A 22713-nucleotide genomic window follows, 5' to 3' on the forward strand; every position below is an offset into this window, starting at 1 on the left:
GAACTAATTTTAACGATTTTTAGAACATTTTCAAAAATTTTGCTTTGTTTTGATTGATCACACATGATTTACTTGAGTTGATTTAATAAATATCATGGAAAATCGACCAAAATGTGACATTGTGGAAGTGCTGAAGAATCCTAGGAATGGGAAGTTTTGCTGTGTCGTTGCTCGTAAGTTATATCCTTTTGTTTTTAACATTTTTATTAATTAAAGCACGTTTTAGCTATGGTAAGGTATTCTAGACTAGAATTCAGATCGTTAACAAGGAAATACAATGTTGATATATGTTTTACACCAATGACCATAGCTAATTCATTCATTAGAAGTGAAATATGCAGACAAAAGGAATTTTCTACAAACATTGAAGATTCTCCAGTAATAGCTCAATTTGCAGCTAATTGTACAACTGACTTCCTATATGCTACTCAAATGATACAGAACTATGTGGATGGAGTTGATTTAAATTGTGGTTGCCCGCAGAGTTGGGCAAAAGAGGATGGATATGGATGTTATTTATTGAAGAAATCAGAAGTAATTGAAGAAATGATGAAAACAATAAGAAGGAACACTCCAGCAGACTTCTCAGTATCCATAAAAATCAGACTTTTATCAAAAGACATAAAAAGTACAATAGAACTATGTAGACAATTGCAAGCATTAAATGTTTCATTCATAACAGTTCATGGAAGAACTCCAAGTGAAAAATCGACCTCAGAACATCCAGTAGATTATAAGGCAATAGCTGAAATTAAAAAATCCTTAGACATTCCTGTGATATTTAACGGCGATGTTATGTCCTTAGACGATGCAAATAAATTTTATGAGCATACAAAATGTAATGGATTTATGTCAGCTAGAGGACTTTTAGCGAATCCAGCGCTATTTGCTGGTTATAAAGAGACACCACTGTCATGTATTCAAGATTGGATTGACATACATCATCAACAGCAAGAGCGAATGACCTTTCAAAATTTTCATCATCATTTAGTATTTATGATGGAAAACATGCTGACTAAACCTGATAGAATTCAGTTCAATGACTTTACAAAGAAACAACAATGTTTGGAATTTTTAGAAGAAAAATTCTCCTTGACACCAAAGCCTATAAATTATCCGCAAAATACTTTGTGTGTGTACGACGACAGTAATTATAAACAGCTTATAAGCACTGAAGAATTTTGGACAAATACGTACTCGGCAGAATCAAGTCATGGACAATTTTTCTTGAGTAAGTTGCATAAAGTAAAAACAAAAAATGATGACTATCTTGAATTCATGGATAATTGTTCTGATTTATTTTCATAAAAAAACAATTCTTGGTAAACTGGACAGCTGTTAATCCGATTTGTAGGAGTAAAAGCCTCAGACTAATCTTGTTTTGAATTAAAAATATAACGGAAAACCAAAATTTGAAATAAAATGTCAAGTTCAAAATTTGAACTTGAATGATTGTTCTTCTTAACCCACAGATTAAAAATAAATCCTACATTTAATCCAGGATTAACAACTGTCCAGTTTACATAAAGTATACAAAATAGAATTTATCACCGGTAAAACATAACAAAACCCAAAAGTTTTCAATAAAAAAATGTTAACCCATAAAAGTTCAATCACCTATATTTTTCTGTGCTTAAGCTAAACTCACTCTCTGTGGCGTTTCTACCGTTACGGACTTTTTATTCTTAAATTTATCATAAAGTACTCGATATTTTTCGATATCTTGTTGATTTAATGATGGTCGAGTGCTCTTAAAAGCGTTTTCTAAATGCTCGTGAGTTATAAGCACTTGTTCCATAAATTTACCATTAGTTCTATTCAGTTCTTCTTCAATTGCACTCATATTCGATGTTGTCAACACACTCTTTATATCAGCTCCAGTAAAGCTGTTCATTTTACTAGCAATTTTCTTCAAATCAACGTGTGAATCAAGTGTTAATGATTTTGAAAGGAATCGCAGTATTTCCAATCGTTCATGTGCATTTGGCAGCTTACATTCGACTAATCTGTCGATACGTCCACTACGCAACAATGCTGGATCAATGAGATCTGGACGAGATGATGCACAAATAACTGAAACGCCTTCTAAACTCTTAACACCATCAAGCTCTGTAAGTAGCTGATTGACAACTCTGTCAGTTACACCAGTTGAGTCATGTCCACGTCTTGGTGCCAAACTTTCAAACTCATCAAAAAATAAAACACATGGCTTTGCTGACTTTGCTTTTTCGAAAAGATTTCGGACATTTTCTTCACTCTGTCCAATGTATTTGGCAAGTAATTCTGGTCCTTTAATTGATATTAATCTTAAGTTCCATCTTTTAGTGATTTGTGATACAATAAAGCCTTTGCCACTTCCTGGCATACCGAAAAGTAAAATTCCAGCTTGGTTTCTTAACGGAGAATTTTTGAATATTTTTGGGAATTTTGTTGGCCAAATCAGAACTTCCTCTAATGTCTCAATAACATCGTCCATGCCTGGAATCTTCTCAGAAGCATCAAACTTCTCAACTTCATCAGTTGCAGCCTCAGTTTTGATTCCTTCGAGACATAATTGATTGGAAATTGCTAATGACTTTTTCATTATATCCTCAGTCACAATTGGATGTGAATAGTCATGCTTAAAGGCAAAAAATACAGCACGATCCGCAAATTGACTTATATCACCAATTTTATAGCCTTCAGTAATTCTAGCATATTTATCCCAGTCAAGTGTCGAGTCTAATTTGACAGATGATGTCTCAAAGAAATGCTTAAAAAGTGACTTTCTGTCTGTAGCTTCAAGATTTGGTATTTTAGTGACATTTTTGAACAGGTAGCTTCCGAAACTCTTGTGGATAATTTTACTTATGTTTGACAATTTTGAAATTGTTATTAATAAAGATATAGCCTTGCCATAGTCATGAGTAAATTCCTCAAATAAGTGCCGTAAGTTATTTGCCAATTTCTGTTGATATTCACTTTCTTGTGACTGCTGCTCTTCGTGTGACTGATAACAAAGGGAATCCAGTCCATGAATAATATAGACTGATGGAGATGTTTTTAGGCATTCCAGCAATGTCACTTTCATGTCCTTAATTATTGACTCAATTTTACGTCCTTTATATTGTGAGCAGTTAAAGACAGTCACACTTATGTTCCGTTCCTCTAAATTCTTCTGGATCTCATTACAAACAGTTGTCTTGCCTGAATGTGTTGGACCGACTAGAATGCAATTATTCTGTTCTGATTTCATGACTCGATATTTATTGCTGATTGGATGTATATCATGTGTAAAGTCATTGACTATTTTTTCAATCTTATCTAACTGATATAAATTAGCTTCGTCCATTTTCTTCTTGTTCCTCTTATCTCTCTCTTTTTCTTGCTGTAACATGCTAGCAAATTCATGCGGTTCCCCTCGCTTAATCACTTCAATTATATCCTCACGAAGGATCTCACTATCGATGCAACAGGCAATTGTTGATAATGGATATAGCTTAATAGTAAGGAAGTAGTCATCAAGTTTGAATATTTGGTTCTGGTTGAGGATCAATGGAAGGATTCGTGAGTTTGCATTTACGTATTTTTTGAATTTTTCGTCAATGTCTTTTGCGATTTGCACGCCAAAATTATTCTCGGATATATCTGAATGTGGGATGAGCTCAATGCTTTCTAAGCAATTAGACACAAGCTTTGTTTCTATTATTTCTAATTGTATTCCTTGCTCAATATTAAGTACTTTTGCTAGTACAGGATGAATTTCAGCTGTATTTTCAGGCACACTTTCATTATATTTCACTCGTACATGGTATTCCTTATCATCCTTTGTGTGTATTTTATGGATCTGATTTATATTAATTGCTGCCGACTTAGAAATATAGATATCATTGATCTGCATGAATTTCCCTGCCTTTTTCTTATCTGTTACAATTTTTATCTTAATAAAATATCGCTTCTGTATTTCTCTTGCCAGTGCCTTCTTTATGTCTTCAAGTAGTAATTTATGGTTTTGTTTTGATTCGGACATTAACGATGATGAGGCAATAATTTTTGGTATGCTACTCGAGCTTACACTATTTAATAATTTACGTTTTGGCGATTCTGTATTAGATAATTGCTCGAGGAACTGCTTTGACTTTTCCTGTACTCTTTTAATATTACTTGCACTCAAACTGTTTGAAATTGGCACAAAGTCTTTATCATCGTCGTTGTGTTTATCTCTGCTTTCGTATGACTTAATATTACTCAAACTTGAACTTGGAATTAAGGAATTTAGTTTTTTCGGCACTGACTCTATCACACTATCACTACTACGTCCATTAACAAATGTTTTAGCACTATCATTTTCCTTTGCAGACAGTCTCTTGATGCTACTTCGTGGACTCACTGATGGTGGCTTCTTTGCAGTCATTTCAAATGAATCCCATCCATTTGATGTCCTACGACTAGTTCCATTTGCGTCTGGAGTATCCAAAAACTTACGTGACTCAATAAAACTGTTATTACGTCTCAAACTTTGTGGGAAACTTGAAAAATCAACAGTCTCTGATTTTTCGATGGCACTCCGTCGCTTCATCTTTGCGTCTGAATCGTTTGCAGTTTTCGTCTTTTGTCGCATGTAGTCCGCTTGGGTCATTTTCCTATTTATTGATATTTCAGTGTCATTTTGTATACGTCCATAGTTGAAAGATGGACTTAAATTATCTAAAAATAGAAATGTGAGCTGAGCGTATAATTATAGAATGAATGAATGAGAGTGAAAAGGGCATGAAGCAAAAAAAGAGAAAAGGAACAAGAAATTTACCGACGGCTGCGTTTACGGAAATGGATTTATTAAGCCATAGGACAAATGGTTGATATCGTGCAACAATTGAGATCTGATCCAGCATGTCATTTTGGATTCTGTCTAATGAACATTCAGCAACTTGATAATCTTCGTCCGATAATGTTATAGACACTGACTTTAATGTTGAGGCACTTTGGATGACAGAGCATGAAATATTGATTCCTTCCTTAATTCCTAATAAATCTGCAAATTGTGGATTTATGCCAATTTCCTCTTCCTCGAATGGATTTGTCGCTCGAATATTGTTCGACCATGACACATAAACCTGCAATAATTGGCAAAAGATTAGACATTGAGAATGGTCAAGCAACTCATAAAATTATTTATAGCCATCCTACTCACACTCTTATATTGTCCGGAACGATAATCACTAAAATGCATTAATAAACATCCAGTCTTACATGTTGAAACTAATCTTTTATATGTTTCTGGAAGATCCTATGGATTAAAAGTATAAAGTTCAACTTCTATTTGCTCAATTTACGTAACTTGATATACTCACCACAAAATTTGACTTGATTGGCTTATACTTGACGGCAAAATTCCTAGCAAACATGTCTATTGTCTCTATTGAACTAAGGAAATGTATGAATAAAAAATATATCTATGTTTCAAAAACATTAGTCTCGAGCATTAGTAGCCGTGTTCTAAAGTTTCTCTGTACTAAACCGATTCACAGACATAAACACACAGAGTTTTATGTCTAATACTTTTTATTGTACATAAACTGAATCATCCAGTGCAAAAGAAGAAAATTTTAAATTTTTTCGCAAAATAATTAATATTTTAATGTCTATGTACGTGTTAAATGGTTAACTATAGTTGACACAATATGAGCAAGCAGTCTTGTGAAAAAATTTGCGTTGTAAGTGCTGATTTAAGTGTTTTTTTAAGAAATTATTTTCGGAAAGATAAAAAAATATTCTGATTAAAGTGTAAATTCCGCTCTGTTTTTGGTAAATTCTAAACATCCAAGAGTCCAAAAGTCAATCCGTTCCTCACTTTCTATAACTTTAAATTAATCTTTTGAGATATTATTCACTGGATCTTTGATTCTGATAGAAAGTATTTTAAGTAAATAGAACGCAATCTATATTTCATTAAGCCATTATCAAATAATACAGCTGTGACATTAGAATTGATTAAATGAACGAGAAAAATTTGATTAAGTGTTTCGCTAAGCTGTTCTTGATTCTTTTATGTCTATTGATTTAAAGACTGTAATTTGTCTTTGTGACTATTGACATTAGAATTTTTTATGACATTCATGCTACTGGGCATATAAAATGTGTATATAAAATAAGCAGATGCACAGGTTTGAACAAGAAATCTCAATCTTTCCTCAATTGACTTTTAACGACATTTTTATGTTTAAATTTTTGAACTTCATAAGAATAAAATTCAAATTAAAAAAATCCGTTATATATTTTTAGGTGTGCGGTGACCGTTCCCTAGGATTCAACTTCAATGTCTTAAGCTGTGAATCATGCAAGGCATTTTTCAGAAGGAATGCAATATCGAACAAGAAATTTTCATGTCCATTTTCAAATGTCTGTGAGATAACAGTAATAACAAGACGATTTTGTCAAAAATGCCGACTAGAAAAGTGCTTCAAAGTAGGCATGAAGAAGGAATACATCATGAGTGATGAGGACAAGGAAATTAAAAGAATAAAAATTGAACAAAATCGTAACAAAAGAAAATTAAAGGCTGATCCAGTTGATGATAAAATGAATAAGAAGATTAAGGAAGAAAAGTCACCGGCACCGAGCATAGCTACAAACAATTCAGATGATTCAGACGATCAAAGCATTTCATCCAATCAAAATATAATAAAATTATCATCAGAATCAAGTGTGAGTGATATCGTTAGTGCAATAACCGAGATTCCAAAAGAATCCAGTAGAATAATTCAGCAAGTTATGACGACACAAGATGAAGCATTGTCAGTTATGAGTCGAATAATCAATGATTCAAATCAGGCACTGCTACTCATCTCACATTTAATAAAAAATCCAAGTGATGGTATGTTAATCATATCCAAAATGATGAGTCAATCGCCACTTGATGCCCTGTCAGTCTTCACCCAGTTTATGAGCTCTCCTCTGGATGCCTTACAAATCATCTTTAAAATCATGTCATCACCAAAAGAAGTCCTAAAATTCATGACAGAATTAGCAAAAGCACCACAAAATGCAATGGATATAATGAGACAATTTATGTCAAGTCCAAGTCCATCCGAAAGTCTACAAAACATGAGTCGACTAATAACTAATTCAGGAACAAATACACGATATACTGAGAATGAGACAATTAAATCAATGCTTGATGTCAGCTCATTAGACAGTCCAAAATCAATTATATCCATGCCATCACCATGTACACAAATCAATTCACCATCAAGCTCATACAACGATTCAGACTCGAACAATAATGACTATCAACAGCTGACAACAGCGATTCTAAAGGAAATAGCATATGACATATCCGGAAAGAAATCGCAAGCATATAAAGTCAATTCAATTGATTCAATCATAAATGAAGCTATAAAATTGGAGTATAATACACCAGAAATGATTACAAATTATGGAAACACGTGCCGGGAATTGAATGAAGTGGAAGCGATGAAAATTCAAGAACTTTTAGATGCAAATTGTGCGCTTTATGCTCCAATTGAGGAAGATCATTTGCTATTTCTTGGATTGGGTGAAAATCTATCAATGAAGCCAGAGACAAGCTTCGTTGATCCAATTCTCTTAAAAGTCATTAATTTAACAGCTGTGGCTATACGAAGACTCATAAAAATGAGTAAGAAAATATCTGGATTTAAAAAGATGTGTCAGGAAGATCAAATAGCTTTATTGAAGGTAAGAGTAAATTTGCATCTATAATTTAATTCCATTTGATGCTCATATCCAATTTTTTTTTATTACAGGGAGGCTGTACAGAAATGATGATTTTACGTAGTGTCATGCAATATGACTCAGACAATGCATTATGGAAGATTCCGTCAATGAATAGAACGAATTTAAAAGCTGATATATTAAAGCTATGTCCAAAGGGGAATGTATATGAGGAACACGAGAATTTCATTAAAACGTTCGATGTAAGACTTCGGACAGATGAACGAGTTGTTCTTATACTTTGTGCAATCACTTTATTTTGTCCAGATCGTGCTAATATTATACACAACGATGTCATAAAATTGGAACAGGTGTGTACATTTCGTCATGACTTTTTGGTGACTAAGTCGTGACTTTCTTATCTTCCTTACTGGATTGTTGGAGGTTTAATGTTTGATTATTTTCGCATTTGTAGGGTTATAATCTCTGTTAATTTTTTTGTGAATCTGCTGATAAGCTCATGATTGATATTGCATGTTCTTTAATAATATTGTAAATTAAAATTGAATTAACTGGAGAATTCCGTTAAATATTTGAAATTTTGAATTTGGTTGAGAAGTTTGAATTTTATTGAACTTCAATGTTCGAGCTTTTTTGAACTTGATTGGAAAGTTCAAAGTTTTTTGAACTTGTTTAAAAAATTCGAACTTTTTTGAACTAGGATGAAAATTTAAATTTTAAAAATCCGTTAAATTTTTCTGAACGTTATTGAGCAAATTATAACTTTACAATCCCTAATTTTAATCACTGACTAGCTTAATATTTTAAATTTTTTCTTCTTCCCATAGAATTCTTATTATTTTTTACTACGACGTTATCTTGAAAGCATTTACGAAGGCTGCGAAGCTCGCTCAATATTCCTTCAGTTGTTGAAAAAACTTCAGGAAGTACGTCGACTGAATGAAGGTAATTATGCTAATGATTAATGACATTATCATAATCCATACTAAATTTTTTCTTTTGCAGAAGTCATATCCGTCTATTTGGATGTTAATCCAAGTCAAGTCGAGCCTTTGTTGCGTGAAATTTTTGATTTAAAAGTCTAATGCTGTTAACTTTTATGTTGGTGTTTGATACATAACAAATTTATATATCTTTTATGCTGGTCATACAAGATGAATTTTTTTCTATACTATACCTGAGATGTGAAGAAATTATTAGTGGAAAGCACTATATATTTTATAAAAATAATTAATTAAATTTAATGGAACAAAAGTGAAATTTTAAACCAAAAAAAAAGGAATTAAATCCATTGCAATAAAGTTAAATGTGCTGTTGTTAAGTCACAGTCATTTTATGAAAAGAGGACATACAATTGAATTATTTTAATGCAATCATTCTGTAAAAATAAAATATTATGTTTGATTTACAGCATAAAGTCACTTATCAAAATTGTCTCAATTTCACTTTTTATTCAAATTTTATCCATTTTATGTCATTTTCACTTCTTATTATGTTTTTATTTTGTTAACAAAAAAAAGTTGTTTACAGGATTTTTTATATCATCAAGTATTCATCATCTTGTGAATCAGAAATAAAAATTAAGTAGTACCTACATTAATCTACATCATAAAATCGTTGTTAATTGGTTTCTCATCGTAACTGTTTTATTCTTTTTTATCACATTTGAATTTAGATTCATTGAATTTATACTTTTTTAATTCTTTACCGACAATACTAAGAAGCCTCTACATCCTTGGATCAACTTTAATTCCCAAATTGGATCAAATTCGTTTTTTTAATCCGAGGATTTAATTTAAATCCATCGGATTTAACTTCAAATTCATTAAATTTTCACACGAATTTGGCGAAAATATCCCCAAGGATCGATCAATTAACTGTCTAAAATTGAAGAGGTATTAATAGCGATTAATGAGACACTATTGATAACAAGTCAAACGTATTTGAAAATGAATAAAATTTAGGTAGTACGAGATATCATAAAAATTATTAACAAGTTAAGATAAGGGATAAATTGAATTTAAAGACGAGAGACAATTATATGTCAATTATAGATTAAAAATCAATTGAATATGTACACATTTTTTTATTTATTTATTAGAGATAATACGGTATTAGTGAATGTAATTTAGCATTTTTTTTAATTCTTTTAATTTATAGGCCTTTGTGAATGAGATTTTCTACGTTTTGTATGAGAACATTGTTCAGGAAATCTTTTCGAATATGTCTTTATTTCCTGCCATTTAAAACAATATTATTAGGTATTAAGAATCAATTCAATCTTCTTCATGAGCAAATATTTCATTATCATTCTTTTAGGTCAAAGTACTAGAAATAATTCTATTGAGAGTTGAAAAAGGGAACGGAAAGAAGGAAATTAATAGAGCTACATACTCTTTGTTCTAGCACAATTCTGCTATAAAAATGTATTTCTGTAGTCACTTTGAACACAATTGAAAATAGAAAAAATTAACGGCTTTATAAACTTTGAATTCTAAAGGAATTTTTAAATTTTGAACTTACAAAGTTCAATTTATTTGAATTTATAGAAACCGTTAAATTTTCAAAATAAGCATAAAAGTAAATTTTGACAATAAAGTCAATGCGCTTTAACAAAAGATATGTCCGGAAACGTATATTTAAATCTATTCTAACCTATTGAAATGATGAATTCTTCCTGTTCGTTTTTCAAAAATAAAGAAAAGAGATTTATGCTTTAAGAGCAACGATAATTTGAATAACAATCAAATTTCATCATTAATCATTGTTCTTGTTCTTTACTTGTCTCTACATTTTGTTTAAAAATTATTTAACAATTTTAGCTGTAAAATCGTTTATAACAAATTGAGAATGAAAATTAGAGCATAAATTTATGTTCCTTTTAAGCTCAAAAAATTATTCTTCATAAATGTCATATACGCTTAATTTACAGCCATATTCTTAAATCACAACGCACGTAAATCATTATTTATTTAATATAAAAGTGGCAGGTTGATGATTCACGTGACAAATATATACTTTTTTTTTAAATATATATAATACACACAAAAATCGATAAATTCAATAATAGAAGAAGATTAATAATCAATTAAGTGGATATAACTATTTAAACTCGATATCTAAGGGTGATTATTGGACTTAATTCATAATGATTATGAAAAGAAATGGACTACATAAAATTTGAATATATTTTGACCGTTAAAAATACATTTTATCACCCTTGAATCTATATAGGATAGTAATTGAGATGATGAAGTCGTGCTGAGTATAAATAAGATCTCAGACGTCTGAGTCATTTACGATTAAAAATGATTAAAATAATAATAATAAATTCAATAACATATCGTGAGTTTATTAATAGTTTTTTTTTTTACGTTAGTGCTTCCTTTAGTCTAACATATTTCTATGGCAATTTCTAAATTTCTTTCGATTTTTCTCTTAAATTATTAATTCACTTTAGGTTGTTCACTTATGGTTCGTGTCGTCCACAAACAATTAAAATCTTCTCATACCCCTTCCTGCCTACCTCCTTACTATCCATAAGTGGATCCATTTAATAATTGACTATATAGCTACAAATGTCGTAGATCAAATAGAAGAAAAAAGTATGTTTTTAGGGGGGATTGAGAATCGATTCTCATATTTGACTGACTAGATACATTCTACCAAATATTTGTTTTCTTTCCTTTTCTTTTGTTAATTTCATTAAATTATTAATTAGTTTATAGTGGTTTTGATATATTAAAGCGTCTTTCAATCAAATTCTTATCCAGAATTTTTTACTTCTTTTAGTTCCAAATATTTATATTGTCTGTCTTCCGGGGCAGAAATGAAATCTGTCGTTTTAAAACGGTTTTCAATCTACTTACTATGTCCTCTTATCTCGTTAATTGACTTTATCATGCTTCGTATTATTTTGATCCATTTTTGATGATGCTGCAACTCCATCTGCTGCAGGCTTCTCGTATGGGAACACAATATTCATTACTTTCTTGATAATTTGGGCATAGATTGGCATTGGAAAGATTACAATGAATCCAAAGAAGTAAAGTTTCTTGTAAATTGCCCACCATTTGTAGAAGCTTAAGAAAACAAATGGTATGAGACAGTAGCCGGCAATGACGAATGTGTAGAGCTTCAGGATTATCCAAATGATGACTTGTACCCAAAGTTGCTTATTGAATTCCACGAATTTTGGATTTTTCTTAAACATTGGCTCAATCTAGGTTAAATGTACAAAAGTAGAAAAATGTTATGTAGATATGTATATGATTTAGAGTCGTTCTGCAATTATGTTACATGTCATAAAATTGCACAAATTTAACAGCCTTTTGGTTTTTGAAGATTTAACGAATAATTTAATTTCAAATTTTTGAACTCTAGAAGTTCAAATAATTTGAATATTCAAAAACCGTTAGAAGTATAAATTTTGAATTTTGGAATTTTGACAATTCGTGACTTTACATAATATCCGAACGACTCTAATAAAAATTTTAAGTGGAAGCACGACGATTCGTTTTGTAGAATTTGAATCTTTTGCACTATACCCTTAAACAACTTTTCAGTGGATTCTGTTCCACTTGAAGCTGTAAATATTGTCAGAAACTAAAATGATTGAGAAATTTTATGAGCGAGTAGGAAGTCACTCGCTCATGATTAATTTGGAAACAATGTTTTCCTCAGTCATTTTAGTAACCGAACACTAAACACATGGACTTTAGATAAAGAAAAACTACCTCCTTTTCGAAATGAATTATAATAAATTCCAAGAAGAAGGTAATATAATATCCATCATGAAATCCATGCCACACAGCCAAAAACATCAATGCTGAAATATGACTTATGCTTCTATTGTTTAAGAATTTCAGCCGTTTGTAGACGTAATTAAGAACCCATAAGTTTGTCTGTACGTTGAATGAGTTCACATAGTCACCAAATTTGTATGTATTTTCAAATACGCTTAGCTTTATGTTTGAACAGCCGCTCCAATTTTCTTCACCTGTTTTCTCGTCTCTTGATACAAATGCTAAGCCTGTCGATAAAATAAATAAACAAAAAAATAATGTAATGTCAATGCCTCTTTAAAGAGAGTAGAAAATGCGATAAGATATATCGGTCAATGCATCTAGAGCAAATAATGTCTAGACACGAGACTTGCAGCATGAATCTAATTCAAATTACTATGTAAATTTTTAATTTCCGAACCTTTAAAAACGAAGATTAAAAATTTAATCCTTGGATTAAAAAATTAACCCAACGGATTAAAAAAATAATCTATGAACTACGCAATTAAAAATTAATTAATCAATCTTATCAATAAAAAAATAAAGCATGTGCGTCAATCATTAAATTGCTTACCCGCACAGATTGCGGCACCTTCACTGAGAATCCAGCATGAAATGTATTTATACAAACTTGCTCTTCCCCAAAGACCAACTAAAAGGAGCTTGTAGATAAGATTCTTATTATCAAATTCAGTTGTCATAAAGAAGCTATCTGGTACTATGAACATAAATAGCAATTGATAAACGCTCAGATAAAGCACTCCAGTTAGGAAACGTTTGAGTCCAAAAGTAAAATTCTGTTGTCCCACATCATATTGATGATCCACAAATTCGTAATATCTTTTGAATGAGAATTGAGGTCCAATAATGACTGTAGGTGGAAAGTATGCAAATCCAAAGACTTCAACCAGTGAGGGAATTTTGTATGGTCTTGAATCCGTTATACCAAGCACTTCTGGTTTTTTCACACTGTCCGAAACATCGTATGTAAGTCCAATAAGATGTAATACCATAACACAGTGACACATTGTCCAGCAAATATCATAGTTCTCTGTTGACGTTTTATAATAGCCTGTGTGAAAAAAAAAAATTCCATGACATAATTTTCAATGACATGTCAAACGATGAGTTGTAGTGAACATACCTATTAATAAATATGAAATGTGGAATATAAACGATACCGGCACGAGATATTTTGATTTGTATAAGAGATTAATGATAATATAGGTAAAAGTGACGCTGAGCAATGAGTGATATACTTCATATCCATAATTAAAGAGACAAATCAATATGCCGCACACAGTAAATATCAAATTAGTTTCATTCCTTGTTATGTTGCTATTTTTATGTAGAAACAACCGATAAAATATGACGATAGGATAAGCTGTGGACAAAAAAAAAGGGAGAGAAAAAAAGAAAAGTCAATAATAAGGAAAAATGAATAACGTGAGAAATGTGGAAAAATCGATAGTGAAAAATTTGTAAGACTTCCATAAACTGATTTAACTTACCGATTAAGACAGATACTAGAAGTCGTAAAGCGGCTTCACTTGCCCCAGTTGCTTCTGCTATGGACGATAGCATTTTGAGAAAATTCCTATTTTTCCTAGAGACTCCGTAATTTTTCACTTATTCACAATTCCTATATTTTTTTTCTTTGGCGTTAAATTCACTTTTAAGGTGATTAATGCTTATGCTTAAGATTATTGCTTATTTAAAATTGTTAATTTCCGCATGCAACTCTCACTTTTCATCTAATTTGGTGTTGAATTAATCGAAAATTCTCTTTTTTTTCACTCTTACTTTCTGCCTGTGCCTTTACTTGTTTATGCAATCACGCTCATTCATACGAATTTTTCAACATAAACTGAATGAGCGATAGAAAAAAATCAGAAAAGCATAACTCTCTACAGTCACGAAGGGTAAGTCACTGTTTAATGGAGACTTTTGTACTCTTTAGCACAATTAGACTGTACTACTGGCAATAGAAGTGATCACTTTGGCCTTTTCACTGGATCTCAAATTATGTAAAATTCTTGGATCTGAAATTTTGATGATTTTTGAATTAATTTGGACATAACTTTGATTGCCATGATTACAAAGTATAATTACCTTTTAAATAATACTATTTTAATATATTAAAACTTAATATAGCCTGCTATAATTAAATTTCTAAAAAATTTCTTAAAATTTGAACTTTATCAATAAAATTGTAAACAAAGAACACGCGAAAAGTTCAAAAATAACGGAAAAAGCGCTTTAACTACACTCACTTTCCAGGGATTTCTTTACTTACACCAAAAAACACGTTTTGTTCACAAAGTCGCTAAGAAATATTAATTAAACTAAAAATGACATCGAAAAAGATCAAAAAAACGTCTGAAAATGATAACATGCAAGATTCTGATGACAGCAGCAGTGATCAATCTGATTCAGGCTCAGAATTAGCTGAAAATCATGAGGTAAATATGAAATTACAAGAAATTGGGAAACCGGCTAAACAATGAATTTCTATATTATAGGAAATCATGATTGATTTTGAAGGACGTAATCCATCAGATGGAGATTTCAATGGTATTAAGCAGCTCTTACATCAATTGTTCCTATCAGCACCAATCAGCTTGACAGAAATGACAAATACAATAATTTCACAAGATTATATTGGATCTGTTATTAAACAGACATGGGATGAAAACATGCCAGAAGATGATGAGGATGATAATGATGAAGATCCAGCATTTGGTGTAACAACAGTACTCAATCTCACATCCAGAAAAGACACTAAATTCGTGCAGGAGATAAAACAACTGCTAATTAGCAAAGCTGAGAAGCACGCAACAGACAGTGTCTTGAAATTAGTTAAAAACATCCTCTCAAATGACTCAATTAATACTGGATTAATAATAAATGAACGATATGTAAACATCCCAGCACAAATTTCAGTTCCAATGCTTGAGAATCTTTGTAAAGAGATAAAGAGAGCAGTTGAGAAGAATAAGCCATATAATTTCGGATATCTCGTTATGCCACTCAAGTTTTACCGTAAATCAGGACCTCCCGTTGAGGATCTTTATTCAAATCCAGAAGAAGAGCACTTCTTAAAAGAGACATTGGGCAGTTTTGAGTTTTCAGTGGAAGAAGATACAGGCGTTGGTGGTAAAATGACACAATTTAGAAAGATTTTGATTATTGATGGCAAAAAATTCCCTGAAATCATTTCTTCATTAAGCGACTACATTTCTGGTGCTATCTAAATTACATGAAATTGATGTAAGATGCTTGAATTAAATTGTTAACGAAATAAAGCTTTGAATTATTTTCTAAAAAAATTAACGACTTTTTGATATTTAAAAATTTAACAGTCATTGAATATTTGAACCAATTTGAACTTCGGAAAATTCTGAATTAAAATACCAAAACAATCTTTGTTTTTTCTGATTTCTGTAAAACCAATGTTTGATCGACGATTTTAAATTTAATTTAAGTAAGAAATAGTAAGTACAGAGTATACAAAACATTCTGAAAACATTCAATTATTCTCCCTCATAAATTGTTATTGTTATTTTGTAGAGTTTACTTAGCGAGATAAGAGAAAAGTTACTTGTGATATAAAAATCATTTAATTTCATTATTTGATTCTCATTCTGCCGAAATCTTGCTTGGAACAATGAGCTCAAAGTAAGTACAAGTCATAATATATGAAGTTTAAGTGATCAGAGTCGATAAAAATAGAAAATCTGTAAAATTTTACATAAATGCAGATCCAGTGCAAGAAATTTACACAAAGAAATTTTTTAAAATAGCTTAGTCATAGTACAGCTATTATAGAAGTAATACAATGCTATTAAAGATTTATAGACATGAATTAATACCCACTCTCTGCAGTAATAGATTATAATGTAACAATCAATCAAATTGTCGCAATTCCAACATAATTTTACTGATAAGATTTGTTTGCTTTATCATTTTAGTTTTTTGCCGTGCGAGATAAAGGCTGTAGAGTACTCTACCAACATCTCAACATCAGATGTTGATAGCTATGTTGTTGTTCAAGATGATGGTATGCCAAGTGACATATTGAACTACATAACTGAAACAAAGAAAATTGATAAGGGATTTGATTCGGAAGTATCGTGTTTTAAGCATGATAATAGGTTGGTGATTCACTCCCCATTGGATATAAATGATTATTCTGATGTACGCGAGTACTTTAAGTCCGCAAAGAAGGGCATTGAACGTGCAGTTAAGGCTGGAAGTGTGAATCCATCATTAATTCTTCCATCAAGACCAAAATATAAGAATGCTGAACTTAGCACAATTCTTGGTGCTCTTTCTGCATTGTATGTCCCAATTCAATACCGTGAGGAAGTTCCTGAAAAGGCTCAGAGAATTAAATGCCTTTACATTTCATGGAGCCAAAAAGATCAACTTCAAGACTTAATCGAGAAAGCAAAATGGCTCGAATCTGGACTATACATTTGTAGAGACATTGGTGGCGGTGATCCTGAACGAATGAGTCCACCCAATGTTGCTGCTTATGTTGAAAAAGCATTTACTAGTGGAAAAATTAGTATCAACATCATTTCGGACCAAGACTTATTTGTCAAAGAATATCCATTATTTGCAGCAGTTAATAGAGCTGCAAGATCTGTTCCTAGACATCAAGGTCGTATTATCTGGATGGAATATAAACCACCAAAACCGGCAAGAAAGACCTTGATGCTTGTCGGAAAGGGAGTTACTTATGACACTGGTGGAGCTGATATTAAGGCTGGAGGTAATTTTATATCCAAATTTCTAATAATTCTTTAGTTAACTTAACATTTGTTACATAGGAATCATGGCTGGCATGTCTCGTGACAAGTGTGGCGCTGCAGCAATTGCCGGTTTTATGAAGACTGTTGAATTGAGACAACCTGAAGACGTTCATGTCATAGCTGCACTTTGCATGGTACGAAATAGTGTCGGTGAAGAATGCTATGTTGCTGATGAAGTAATGACATCAAGAGCTGGAGTTAGAATTCGTATTGGAAATACCGATGCAGAAGGAAGAATGGCAATGGCTGATTCATTGTGTGTAATGAAGGAACGAGCTGTAAAAGAAAATTTGCCAAACTGTTTCTTGTATACAATTGCAACTTTAACTGGACATGCATGTATTGCTCTTGGTGACTATACAGGTGTACTTGACAACAAAGTAGCTGAGAATGCTGGACATAACAGTAGTTTCTGCAAAGCTGGTGCCTTGATTGGAGATCCATCAGAAATTTCGACAGTTCGTAAAGAAGATTTTGAATTTAATCGATCAAAAGGATACGGCGAAGACTTACTTCAATGCAATAACGCACCAAGTTCACGTACACCACGTGGTCATCAAATTCCAGCAGCATTTTTGATTGTTGCATCTGGCTTGGATAAGCACGATGCAAGTTCATCAATTCCATTGAAATATACTCATTTGGATGTTGCTGGTAGTGCTGGTGATGTTCCAGATCAACCAACTGGTGCTCCATTGTTGAGCTTGAGTCAATTGCATTTACTTTAAAGAGTTCATGCTTTCATCTTATATCGCTCATTGTTCATATGAGGCTAACAGTCTTATTATAAACAGAAAGACATTTTTGAAACTTTTGTACTTAAATTAACAATGAAACATTTCCGTCATTGAATAAAATTGGAATCAACTTGATGGATACATAAAATAATATGTTGGAAATAATCTCTTTCTCTCGAGTCTTTTTTTTTCGATATAGTAAAAAAGTATTCTTTTAATGTCATGAGAAAAAGAAATGTTCCAACCTTTCTCCAAAATTCACCGTTAAGTTAAACTTTTTTTCATTTTTTTTTTTTTTTGGTGGATTTTTAAAGAGAAATGAGAAATTTCTTTCGTTAATAAAAAAGCTGCGAATTTACATCATTAAAAATTAAGATTATTGAATGAATGGAAAGCTTTAATCTTCCTGCTTTTATGTATTTTTTTTCTGTAATCAAATATCGTTTCGGGCTAAAAGTTTCGCATTAAAATTTTTAATGGAAGTTATTGTATTTTTTTTGGGGTATTAAAGTCTCATTCGTTAGTGGATATTGGAGACTACAACATAGTTTGCTAAATGATCATAATCCTGTAATATGTAAAATCAAATGGTAGTAAGCTTTTGATCAGTGAATATCAATTTAATAGTAGTAATCATAAGCTTACGAGTTTGACAGAATGGGTGGTCGTATTTAGAGGTTCAAGACACTGGACTTTTTTTAGTTCAGTGTATGCGTGCAAGTGCTTCGGATCGTACTATAAACTGTAGGTCTAAAAGGATGTGGTACAATAGATTTAAATCGCAGTGCCTCCAGCTCATAATGCTTGGTCCTTCAAGCATTAAAGTGTATGGGTACTGTCTTCGATTTGTCAACTGATCGGCGACCGCAGTGCCTCTTTGACCATGCAGGATCAAACCTTATACATGCAGGACGTCTAAATCAGTACAGATTAATTGTTATCCATGGCCTATCTCATTTGACACCTGAAACTGGCTCTATCGCTGACCATCACTTACTAATTTCTAATACCAAAAGCAATATTCTCAAGTCCATCGGACACTTCCTAATCACATCTGGATTTGGATTTTATTTGCAAAGGATGTACAGATAGGAATGAAGCTTCAAAGATGAGAGTAAGGCTTATTGTAGCGCATTTATAATACATCAAGTCCCTTAAGGCTACGCTCCATCCTTGAAACATCGCAAACAATTCAAATTGCAAAAAAGGATGCATCCTGATGCTTCTTAGAAGGCCCTAGCAACAAGGTTTCATCTATGTTATAGCTCAGTGTTGTCCAAACTTGTTTGAGCCACGGCATACCTTGGTTACCGAAACCGCAAACGGAATTTGGTATTTAGACTCCTGTAGCTAACCTAACCACTAAACCGAGATTGATTAGCATCCAAAGATCTATAAAGTGATTTAAAATCAATTACAGATTCCAAGAATTCCTACTCAAAAAAAAAAACGTTCTGACATAAGAAACGACAAATAGTTAATTTACGCGAATGCTTGAAGATCTTAAGGTTCATTAAACTCAAAAAAAAAAAACTTTTTCGTTGAAGCTAAGCATTAACCATTGAAATCATGCAGAAGATAGTTATTACAGAGAGAGCGAGAGCAAGCCACAAATCATATAGCATCCATTACATTTCATAACTATCGAATTTTCCGATAATAACAGTTTGTGAAAAATCTCATTACAATAGTCATAGCGAAACAGCAGTTAAAGCTACTGAAAATATAAAACACCGAAAATCATGCATAAATAATGGCCAAAAGAACCGTGTGAATATATTATAGGTACTCATAAAAAGCTTTTATTAACAGAAATTTTTGTTTCATTAAATGAAAGATAAGAGAATGGCTGAACATTTTTATGATTCGATCTTTTCATCTTGGTATGTAGTAACCAGAGTGTGGCTGTCTCAAAAATGACCGTTAAATTTTTTTCAAAAATAATTTTTTGTCGTTAAAATTCAAATTTTATTTGACCGTTACTTTTACTTTTCTTAGTAACGTAAATTTTTATTTCAAAATAACTTAACTGGAATTTGAGACGGCCACACTCTGACAGCAACAAGCGGTTTATCATTCACCTACGAAAGATTTATAAGAAATTAATTCTCTTTTAATTATGTTCGGGGAAAACTTGTATTGGATGTCTATAATAATTATGATGAGTTCAGAGTTGGCAGGACTGCAATATGGTGGTTGTTTCACTGGAGTCCGGAGGCACTTCTCAAAAAAAACGTGAAGTCCGACTCCACATAGTCCGAACACTGAAAAAAAGGTGGAGTCAGGCTCCATTGGCAGGACTCAAATGTTAAAGGAGGCTTACTTACTTACTTTGATGACCGTATAGATCAACTGGGATCCATGGCATCCCTCAGATGTCACCTAAAACTGATTCCGCCTGCCAATGTGGAGACTCGTCCAAAAAAAGTGGATTCTGACTCAATAATGTCCAGAATCTCAAAAAAAGGGGAGTTAGACTCCATGGAATCAAGACTTTTCAAACTTTTAGAGTCCGGACTCCCAAAAGTCCTGCCAACTCTGGATGAGTTCAAGAATCATTCTTTATTAACCTAAATTCCATTTCATGACGGACGGAGATTTAATAAAATAATAAAAAAAAAAGTCATTAATAATTACAATTGAAATTTTTGAAAGAAAATGGATATAAAGAGTAGAAATGAATAATATGAAAAAGAGCTTTCAGAAGACGTATGAAGAAAGAAAGAATCTCAGATGTAATTTATTTTTGTTAAATCATGAAGGCAGGTCTTGGTATGATTATATAATATTTATCCCGTCTTATTAGTCAGTTGAAATGTAGGCCACAGTGCAAAGCCACATTAGCTAAACCGTTATACAAGTTCTACCCGGTTTCTTCGTCTTTTTTATTGTATTATTGCGTCGATGCATTCTCTTTGAACTGATGACTGTCTGAGTCAGATGATTTTTATTTTCGATATTTCTTGGAATAATTCTTACTTCTTTCTTTGTTTGTCTCAATGGTTTGAGTTGTTGTGGACTTTGGACTTGTGCTTTGTTGGGGATATTCCTTTGTTACCTGGATTGACCTACATTCTAATAAGAGGATGGAATAATGGAACTTGATTAGCAGTTTATCATAAATTTCAAGACTTCCTTGTGATATCTAGAGAAGTTCAGATATTTCGACTGCTTAATGTACAAGTAGGAAATTGGAGCTCTTGACAATGTTGTATTAAGGAACAATTGAACCTGATTAGCAGTTGATCATATATGCTTGAGGTATCTCTAATCTCTAGAAATTTAGATACTTCGACTGCTTAATCTTATAAGATAAAGACGAAATTGGAACTTTTGACAACATTGTACTAAGGAACGGACTATAGAACCAGCATCTGACGCTATCTAAGAGAGGCCATGCATTACAATTGATCTGTATGAAGTTTCGCGGAAATTGTAAGAACGAGAACTGCAAAATTACCTTAAGAATGGAGCATTGATAGAACTAACCTAAAAGTATCACACTATGTCAGTCAAAGATTGAATCGATAGTCCAAATGGACCCAAAAGCTAGATTAGACAATCATAATCTCAATCCATTACATCATCAACAGCTAATCCGAAAAGTATTACTTAGGTCAGAACACATAATCAGCCTCAAATTTGCGTTATCTCCTCTTATTTCTAAAGTATTAAAGAATATAGAGCAAAGGTCAACAACCTTAAAAAAGCGCCTCGCATAAGCTCAACTCACGCACATTCATACTACCATTTATTAGAAACCTTGCTGATGGGCATATATGTAGAAATAGCATGAAACATCTGATGTGAACATAAATTCTAATGGACACATGTAAATGCGTAAGTGAATTGCGTTTGGACTTAACGGGATTCTCTCGTTTTTTTTCGTCTATTTGATTGGCCTGCGAGATAGAAATGTAATTTTTTTTGGCTTAGGTATGAGATTCTTAAAAAAATCAATTTCTTGGCATTCTTTTGGTACGCATTCAAATGAGTGAGAAGTTTATGGACAGTTCTTTAGTCCGTTAGAACTTTAAATTCACGATTTTTTTTTTGGAATAGGTAAAAATGTTAATTTAATCTTAAGAATAGATTCTAGCATCTCAACATGATATAAAGATATGAAGGCATGAGAATGAAATCGCGTTGATTCCAATTTAACATTGTTGCATTCATCCTATACTGCTTATTGTCAAACAGTTTGATTTATTCAAGATAATGTATGTAAGTATGGTATTTACGATGAGGAAGTCTTTTGAAGCCACATTCTTTTGCATACCTATGGTAGTCAGGCAGTTCTCATCTATTTTAACATCACGCTCATATATAAGCATTTGCCACTCGGTTTAATTATCAAACCAAACGACATTTACACGGTAGTTTTACCACTCTAAGTTTGCTGGTAACTAAAATAGCTCAAATAGGCACTTGCCTTTACATATGAATGTATATATATAGAGAGTAAGAAAGATTTCCATCTTTTTTTCTTCATACTATATAACGAGCTACAAGAGTTTAATGAACTTTCATCGAATGGCCTATATTTCTGTTCGGTGGACTTTTTTTTTCATATTCAAGAGAAACAAAAAAAAATCACTCAAAAATTAACAAAACCGTAATGAATTTACTAAGAAATAAAAAATTACGTTTCATGAATGACTCATTGTAAAATATTTTAGTTCC

The 22713-nt window shown here is 32.1% G+C and overlaps 6 protein-coding genes across 6 annotated transcripts; 4 read left to right on the forward strand and 2 right to left on the reverse strand.

Annotated features, from left to right (window-relative positions):
- Positions 1-42: 42 nt before the first annotated feature.
- On the forward strand, positions 43-1613 carry Dus4 (Dihydrouridine synthase 4). The gene is made up of 2 exons (XM_070646952.1): positions 43-173; positions 227-1613. Exons 1-2 carry the CDS (start codon positions 95-97, stop codon positions 1306-1308), a joined length of 1161 nt encoding a protein of 386 aa, XP_070503053.1. The 5' UTR covers positions 43-94; the 3' UTR covers positions 1309-1613.
- Positions 1263-5490, reverse strand: Pex1 (peroxin 1). Its single transcript, XM_070646950.1, has 4 exons — positions 5331-5490; positions 5171-5266; positions 4787-5093; positions 1263-4686 (listed from the first exon to the last, which is right to left on the reverse strand). The coding sequence occupies exons 1-4, from the start codon at positions 5382-5384 to the stop codon at positions 1634-1636; spliced, it is 3510 nt and encodes a 1169-aa protein (XP_070503051.1). The 5' UTR covers positions 5385-5490; the 3' UTR covers positions 1263-1633.
- Positions 5491-5500: 10 nt separating this feature from the next.
- On the forward strand, positions 5501-9046 carry Hr96 (Nuclear hormone receptor HR96). Its single transcript, XM_070646951.1, has 5 exons — positions 5501-5693; positions 6262-7695; positions 7764-8042; positions 8520-8637; positions 8698-9046. The coding sequence occupies exons 1-5, from the start codon at positions 5661-5663 to the stop codon at positions 8775-8777; spliced, it is 1944 nt and encodes a 647-aa protein (XP_070503052.1). The 5' UTR covers positions 5501-5660; the 3' UTR covers positions 8778-9046.
- Positions 9047-9114: 68 nt separating this feature from the next.
- nes (lysophosphatidylcholine acyltransferase 3 protein nessy) lies at positions 9115-14405 on the reverse strand. Its single transcript, XM_070646714.1, has 5 exons — positions 13988-14405; positions 13621-13860; positions 13051-13548; positions 12429-12724; positions 9115-11914 (listed from the first exon to the last, which is right to left on the reverse strand). The coding sequence occupies exons 1-5, from the start codon at positions 14058-14060 to the stop codon at positions 11579-11581; spliced, it is 1443 nt and encodes a 480-aa protein (XP_070502815.1). The 5' UTR covers positions 14061-14405; the 3' UTR covers positions 9115-11578.
- A 368-nt stretch (positions 14406-14773) lies between these two features.
- Positions 14774-15809, forward strand: LOC139095357 (protein BCCIP homolog). The gene is made up of 2 exons (XM_070646693.1): positions 14774-14938; positions 14999-15809. Exons 1-2 carry the CDS (start codon positions 14828-14830, stop codon positions 15728-15730), a joined length of 843 nt encoding a protein of 280 aa, XP_070502794.1. The 5' UTR covers positions 14774-14827; the 3' UTR covers positions 15731-15809.
- A 237-nt stretch (positions 15810-16046) lies between these two features.
- Positions 16047-18181, forward strand: Dip-B (Dipeptidase B). The gene is made up of 3 exons (XM_070646706.1): positions 16047-16154; positions 16448-17253; positions 17312-18181. The coding sequence occupies exons 1-3, from the start codon at positions 16144-16146 to the stop codon at positions 18019-18021; spliced, it is 1527 nt and encodes a 508-aa protein (XP_070502807.1). The 5' UTR covers positions 16047-16143; the 3' UTR covers positions 18022-18181.
- Positions 18182-22713: the final 4532 nt, after the last annotated feature.

This window comes from Chironomus tepperi, unplaced genomic scaffold, assembly GCF_022539635.2.
Source record: "Chironomus tepperi strain 1889 unplaced genomic scaffold, CSIRO-AGI_Ctep_v1 contig_364, whole genome shotgun sequence".
In the NCBI taxonomy this organism is placed as follows: domain Eukaryota; kingdom Metazoa; phylum Arthropoda; class Insecta; order Diptera; family Chironomidae; genus Chironomus; species Chironomus tepperi.

What these genes read in the sequence shown, in the direction of transcription:
- Dip-B (XM_070646706.1), top strand. An exon ending in AGCTGATATTAAGGCTGGAG is followed by an intron (nt 17,254 to 17,311) that starts GTAATTTTATAT and finishes TTTGTTACATAG; the next exon opens with GAATCATGGCTGGCATGTCT.
- Pex1 (XM_070646950.1), bottom strand. Translation starts at nt 5,384, where the DNA reads ATGTTTGCTAGGAATTTTGCCGTCAAGTATAAGCCAATCAAGTCAAAT. An exon ending in CAATCAAGTCAAATTTTGTG is followed by an intron (nt 5,267 to 5,330) that starts GTGAGTATATCA and finishes TTTAATCCATAG; the next exon opens with GATCTTCCAGAAACATATAA. An exon ending in TTCCGTAAACGCAGCCGTCG is followed by an intron (nt 4,687 to 4,786) that starts GTAAATTTCTTG and finishes TTCTATTTTTAG; the next exon opens with ATAATTTAAGTCCATCTTTC.
- Dus4 (XM_070646952.1), top strand. Translation starts at nt 95, where the DNA reads ATGGAAAATCGACCAAAATGTGACATTGTGGAAGTGCTGAAGAATCCT. An exon ending in GTTTTGCTGTGTCGTTGCTC is followed by an intron (nt 174 to 226) that starts GTAAGTTATATC and finishes AGCACGTTTTAG; the next exon opens with CTATGGTAAGGTATTCTAGA.
- Hr96 (XM_070646951.1), top strand. Translation starts at nt 5,661, where the DNA reads ATGAGCAAGCAGTCTTGTGAAAAAATTTGCGTT. An exon ending in ATCAAATAGCTTTATTGAAG is followed by an intron (nt 7,696 to 7,763) that starts GTAAGAGTAAAT and finishes TTTTTATTACAG; the next exon opens with GGAGGCTGTACAGAAATGAT. An exon ending in ATGTCATAAAATTGGAACAG is followed by an intron (nt 8,043 to 8,519) that starts GTGTGTACATTT and finishes TTCTTCCCATAG; the next exon opens with AATTCTTATTATTTTTTACT.
- nes (XM_070646714.1), bottom strand. Translation starts at nt 14,060, where the DNA reads ATGCTATCGTCCATAGCAGAAGCAACTGGGGCAAGTGAAGCCGCTTTA. An exon ending in TCTAGTATCTGTCTTAATCG is followed by an intron (nt 13,861 to 13,987) that starts GTAAGTTAAATC and finishes TTTTGTCCACAG; the next exon opens with CTTATCCTATCGTCATATTT. An exon ending in CATTTCATATTTATTAATAG is followed by an intron (nt 13,549 to 13,620) that starts GTATGTTCACTA and finishes TTTTTCACACAG; the next exon opens with GCTATTATAAAACGTCAACA.
- LOC139095357 (XM_070646693.1), top strand. Translation starts at nt 14,828, where the DNA reads ATGACATCGAAAAAGATCAAAAAAACGTCTGAAAATGATAACATGCAA. An exon ending in AATTAGCTGAAAATCATGAG is followed by an intron (nt 14,939 to 14,998) that starts GTAAATATGAAA and finishes TCTATATTATAG; the next exon opens with GAAATCATGATTGATTTTGA.